The 5,691-nt window shown below is 43.7% G+C and overlaps 1 protein-coding gene across 1 annotated transcript in view; it reads right to left on the minus strand.

Moving 5' to 3' along the window:
- Nucleotides 1-895: 895 nt before the first annotated feature.
- SEC16A (SEC16 homolog A (S. cerevisiae)) overlaps nt 896-5,691 on the minus strand; it is a 22,679-nt gene continuing 17,883 nt past the window's right edge. Inside the window, 10 exon segments of the mRNA XM_009082577.1 lie at nt 896-964; nt 1,518-1,592; nt 2,524-2,583; nt 3,352-3,426; nt 3,784-3,875; nt 3,952-4,095; nt 4,316-4,427; nt 5,055-5,111; nt 5,351-5,428; nt 5,651-5,691. The exon segment at nt 5,651-5,691 is cut by the window's right edge and continues 18 nt beyond it. Of these exon segments, the coding sequence (XP_009080825.1) occupies nt 896-964; nt 1,518-1,592; nt 2,524-2,583; nt 3,352-3,426; nt 3,784-3,875; nt 3,952-4,095; nt 4,316-4,427; nt 5,055-5,111; nt 5,351-5,428; nt 5,651-5,691 (803 nt within the window).

Genomic DNA, 5,691 nt, shown 5'->3' on the forward strand with positions numbered 1-5,691 from the left:
AAGACCTTGGTTATTTTAGTCACGGAGATTCAAGAACAGGTTATTATGCTGAGATTCTGGCACTGCAGAGGATGAAGAACAACTCTCAAGCTGTCACCCCCAGGTGCAGAGTGCCAGGAGAGAAAGCAAAGAACCGTATTGCACTTAACCGAACACTCACTCGCCGACAGGACAGCGCTGGCTCTGACACACACAGCTCCTCCAGGCTGGACAAGTGGCTTTACAAGGAGTCTATACCCACAAACTACATACAGACTAGGAAAGAGCCAAATCAAACCAGGATTAGATTACAGTCACAGCTTTCATTCAATACAGGTCAATTTATTTGGATGAGCTGTGGCCTCCTCTGCCCTCCCAGAAACATCTCCCAGGGGAACATCTCCAGTTCCGTGGCCTGTCTGCAAGCATCACAAATGTGCATGGTCCTCTTAAGGCCACAGTGTTGGGTTACAATGTGGACATGTTGGTTTTTCCCCACTGGGAGGGGAGCATCCTTCAGAAATCAAGGAATCCCTGAACTATGCCTTGGAAGGTCACACTAGTAGGTTTAAAATAAACTTCAGGAATAAATTGCCTATGCAATTTACAAGTTTTTGTAACAGACAGCAACTATTTTCCTCTCTTGTGTCTATTCTTTATCACAGCAAAGCTATTTCTAGCCAAGTTTTTTTGTTGATTTTTTTCTTTTTTTCTTTTTAAAGGAAAAGTTACATATATCTCATGTTTGGTAATGGTTTGAGTAGATGGGGTGCAAGCAGGGAGACCCATGAAAAAATCACCCCTCATTACATGTCTGTCATGTCAACTGCAGCTGACACCATGTGCCATAAGGCTGAATAGCTCTTTGCATACTCAGAACACGAGTGAGGATATCCAAACACAAAGCCACTGTGTTCTACTTCAACGTTGGATATTTCCTCTGGCCCATTCTTCCCAGTCTTGAACTTCCAGTGACTGCAGGAGACTGAAAAAAAGGGGAACAGGGATACAGTAAATCTTCTGTACAAGTGTCATGCTGGAGACAAAATACAGAACATTGGGCATGAAGTTTTGAATGCAAAACTGTTAAACAAGTGTCAGAGTGGTCTTTGTGCACACCTAACACTGTGTCTGTGGGACATCTACTACCTGCCCAGGGAGGCAATAGATGTCCCGACCCTATCAGTGTTCAAAGGTTGGATGAAGCCTTGGGTAACCTGATCTAGTGGGGATGTGTCCCTGCCCAGGGCAGGGGGAGTTGGGACTGGATGATCTGTAAGGTCCATTCCAACCCCTAAAATTCTACGATTCTAATTCTAAGCTGGTAAAGCATAAAATCATGTTTGGTTCAAAGCATAGAAACACAGAGGGTTTGGGTTGGAAGGAAAAGATCATCTTGTTCTACTCCCTGCCATGGCCAGGGACACCTTCCACTAGCTCAGGTTGCTCCAAATCCCATCCAACATTGCCTGGAACACTTATAGGGATGAGGCAGCCACAGCTTCACTGGGCAAACGGAAGATGAAGCCTTTACTCACTTGTGCAAATTGAGAGGGATTGTAGAACGGTACTGTTCCTGCTGCAGGTGCCCCTGAGGGTGGTCCAGTGGCAGGCTGGAAAGAGAATCCTACAGTTAGAGAAGGGCAGAGCTCTCCTGGCTCTCAGGTGTGGTTTGCTTAGCTATACAGAGCAAATATTCACAGGAATAATGCCACCAACATGGAGAGCACAGCATATTGTAACAACTGCAGAGTGCTGGCACAGTTTGCATCCAGATCTAGAGGATTACTTGCTTTAATGTAGGAATTGGCCAAACGATGTCACATGCACAAACTGTCAACAGCTCTGAAGATCCAAAGCATGCAAAACCAACACAAGACACCAGTGTGACTTCACTCCATTAGTACCTTCTGCCTGGGTTAGTACACCTTAGGACTCGCCCAAAATAAACACTCTAGGTCAAAGTTTTGCTTTACTAAGAAATATCACAAAGGTTTGTGTCACCCCTTTATGGTGACCTCACAGCTCTGGAACTTCCAGCAGAGATGAAGCATTCCTTTAATTCCTACAGGGACTTTTGTAGATGGAACAATGTGTTTACTACAGGTTAACCTGTAACACCACAGGTAATAAGTTTATTACCAATTGGAGAGTGGCAGCAGCAGAATGACCAAGTTTTGAGTCTTTTTAGGAGGTTCGTTGGGTTTTTTTGGGAGGGATTTTTTTGGGGGATTCTTTAGCTTAAAATCAACTGACTTTAGTGTGCTTAGAATGATGATCAAAATCATTCTGTGACTGTCTGGGGAACATGAACATGAACAAAAAGCATGCCTGGATCACATGCACTCTGATAAACACACTGAACTGAAGGCCCTGTTTGGGTGTGAAAAGGAACACTACATCAGAGCGACTTTGAATGATATTTCTGTGGAATGGCAAGAGGGGGAAATGACTAAAAGTAGCATTAGTGTTTGAGCAAATGCAAAATCAAGAAGGGGGGGGGGGGAAGGAACTAACAGAGATGAGATGGCCAGCCACAGGTACCTGATTAAAATGCTGGCTGACTTCACGTGATAATGAACTCATTGAACTAGAGCGCGAAAGCTACAAAACAGCAAGAACACACAGACACAAAAAACACAAATAAAAAAACTCATCATGCATGTCACTGCCCCAAGCTCTCAGTTGTTTTATCTCATTGTCACAGTCTCACTGCCAAAGGTTAAACCAACTTCAAGTTAAAAAAAAACAAAACCAAACATAAAGCCAGAAGTTAGTTTAAATCAAAAGGACTTCGTAAAGCATCAAATTATGTGGGTATAGAAAACTTTTAGTAGGAACAAAGGTAATGTTACTCTGCCTGGCAAACAGCAATCTGTTCTCCTCAGGTCTTGCACTTATTAGTGAAATTATATACATGCATGGAGGCAGGAAGAGATCCTTAAACTGCTAGTGGCATTTTACTATAGACCTAAGAAATCCTTAAACTGCTAGTGGCATTTTACTCTGGAAAAGGCCTAAGAAATCCTTAAATTGCTAGTGATATTTTATTCTGGAAAAGACCTAAGAGATCCTTAAATTGCTCGTGACATTTTACTCTGGAAAAGGCCTGTAAAGTACTTATATAGGAGAGGAGATCATATGACACAATGGAGGACATAGAGGTTGAACTTTTCATATGGCTTAGAGGTCTTTCCTGGACAATTCTGGAGGGAAGAGATATTCCATCCTGGCTATTCCTCAGCACCTGAATCAGTTACTTGTTGTTTTAGATGACTCATAGGAAGTTCACTAGGACTGTTACATGTTCACTATGAACAGTTAAATTATGCTTTAAAAGTCATTAACTAACTATTTTGCAACCAGCCTTACCTCTCCTGATTGTGAGCCATCAGGGTTGGGAGCAGGAAGTCCAGATCCAGGAGGAAGGGCTGCAGGGTTTAAGTACTAAAGGAAAACAAGGCACTTGTGTTGATGCCATGTCAAATTTCTCCCAGAGCTCCCACTGAAGCAGAACCACATGATACACCAAACCTCAACCCAAGCTCTCAGTCCCTTTCCTGGCACACACTGCACTCATGGAACCTGCAGCCCTGCCCAGTTAGGCCATGCAACTTCTCATGGGCTTCCCACTCCTATTTTCCCCTTGCATTTCCCTTGTCCAGTTTCCTAAATAAAACCTTAAACCACAATCCCCACAAGAACACACTTTATGTGCTGTGACTGTGAAACTACTGCTCAGAATCCCGAGGGGTTTTAATCAGCAGTTTGAATTAGATCCACAAGACATTCCTTCTGACCCACCTCTGGCTCAGCAGCTGCAGCAGGATCTGTGTTGGTTTGGTTTGGTGTGTGCTCTGCTGCACTCCCCTCCATTGGCTGGGATTCCCCTGGAACTACAAAGGAAACAGGATTTAGCCAAACACACCACAATAATTCACCTCTTTACAATTGTATCCCCTCATGACACACCTGAGTTTGGAGCAAATACGTCTGCAGGAATGGGCATTGGTGCCAAGGGAGCAAACAGGTCTGACGGTGCAGGAAGAGCTCCACCTGACTTGGTTCCACCTGGATTCAGGACATCCACATAACGGGCTCTGCTTCCAGCCACAACTGCAAAATGCAGAAATAAACACTCCACGGATAGAAACAGCAACACCCAAGTCATGACAGAGTTGTGCCAGCAGTCACAGCACAAGCAAAGCCACAGCTCCACTGAGCTGCTAACTGTTCCCAAACAGCTCCAGAAAAGCCAAGACTTCTGCCCTCACATTGTATATGCAGGAGAATATCTGAATTCTCCTGTACTTCAAGCATCAGTGTTGCCTGTTACCTGCTCTTCTGGAGAACACGTTGACAGAGGCACCAGGTGGGCCTCCAGGGCCAGGTGGAGCAGCCTGAGGGACTTTAGGAAAGGCTGTTGGAGGTGGTGGTGGTGGTTTACTCTGCAAGGAGAACAAAAATATCCAATCACATTGTAGACCAAGAGTTTTAAACCAAGTATCCATCTGACTCCTTTCCTCGTCTATTCCAGAGCACATGAAATTGTGTCTACAAACATGTTCCACTTGGTAACTTGTGCCAAGGGATTTCCACAGCCCATCTAAACTCACTCTGAAAGGAAACATTTCCACCAGTGGTTTTTATCACTGTGTTTGAGACAGGTCCTCAAATGGCAGGAATGGACAGGATGTGTGACTTTCCTTGCAGCATAATGCATTCCATTTTCAGACTATAGACTCTTCCTGCCTTTTTCCCTATATCCTGTTTGCAGGGAATTGTCTGGGTGATGCCAACCTATAGGCAGTGATACACCAGGCTAAGGTTAAAGCAAATTCCCTTGTAAATTCCATTGCAATTACTGAACCCACAGCAGCAACTGAAGGTACAAATGGTCCCATAAGGATGTAGACTATAAAACATGTAACTTGCTTATTAATTTCATGATGTTGCACATTTTAATCCCAATTCAGTAAGAAGCAGCTCTTAAGAGCCAGTAAGACTAAAGAAACTTTTGTGCCAGCACAAGTTTGTTTCCCACTTGGAGAAATCAGGTGGACTCAGATTTTTACCTCTTCTTCTGGTTCATCTAGGTTAACCCAACGTTGTTTCTGCTCATCCCAAACAATCTAGAAGAAAATCAAGAAGAAAATCACAGTCAAAAATTAGGAGTTCAAAGCAAGCTGTGAAAAAGGAAAAATAAAGAAATATCATAACCATTTTTATTCCATTAAGTCTTGGAATCACCACAATCTTCAAAGTTTTACCAACATCCGTTTGACTATCAAAACAATGTTCATTTGTCATCCAGGAAAACATCTTGAACAGACAGAGGAGTGTAAAGGATTTTGTGATTCTGGGGCCTTACTGATTTGTTCTTGTCATCAGGCAGGTGAGCCTCAGTCTTCCCCTTCCCCATCAGCCAGCGAAACCAGGTGCCACCAGTCTGAAAACAAATTCGTCTGCTCAGTCAATTCTCTCACCACTGTCTTTACAGGCACATTGAAGCAACAAAGAACACAGATTTTGTTAGGGACTTCCAACTCTGAGCCCGGAGTTGCAGCTAATAAATAGAACTGAACAGTTTAGCCAGGAATTAAGTCAGTTCCCCACTCAGGGGTTACCACATGCACTCCCAAATCTCCCCCAGCTACAGAAGGAAGTTTACCTTTCTAGGTGCTGCCTCCTTCTTGGTTTCCTTTTTGGTCT

This window comes from Acanthisitta chloris, unplaced genomic scaffold, assembly GCF_000695815.1.
Source record: "Acanthisitta chloris isolate BGI_N310 unplaced genomic scaffold, ASM69581v1 scaffold18649, whole genome shotgun sequence".
Classification (NCBI taxonomy): Eukaryota; Metazoa; Chordata; class Aves; order Passeriformes; family Acanthisittidae; genus Acanthisitta; species Acanthisitta chloris.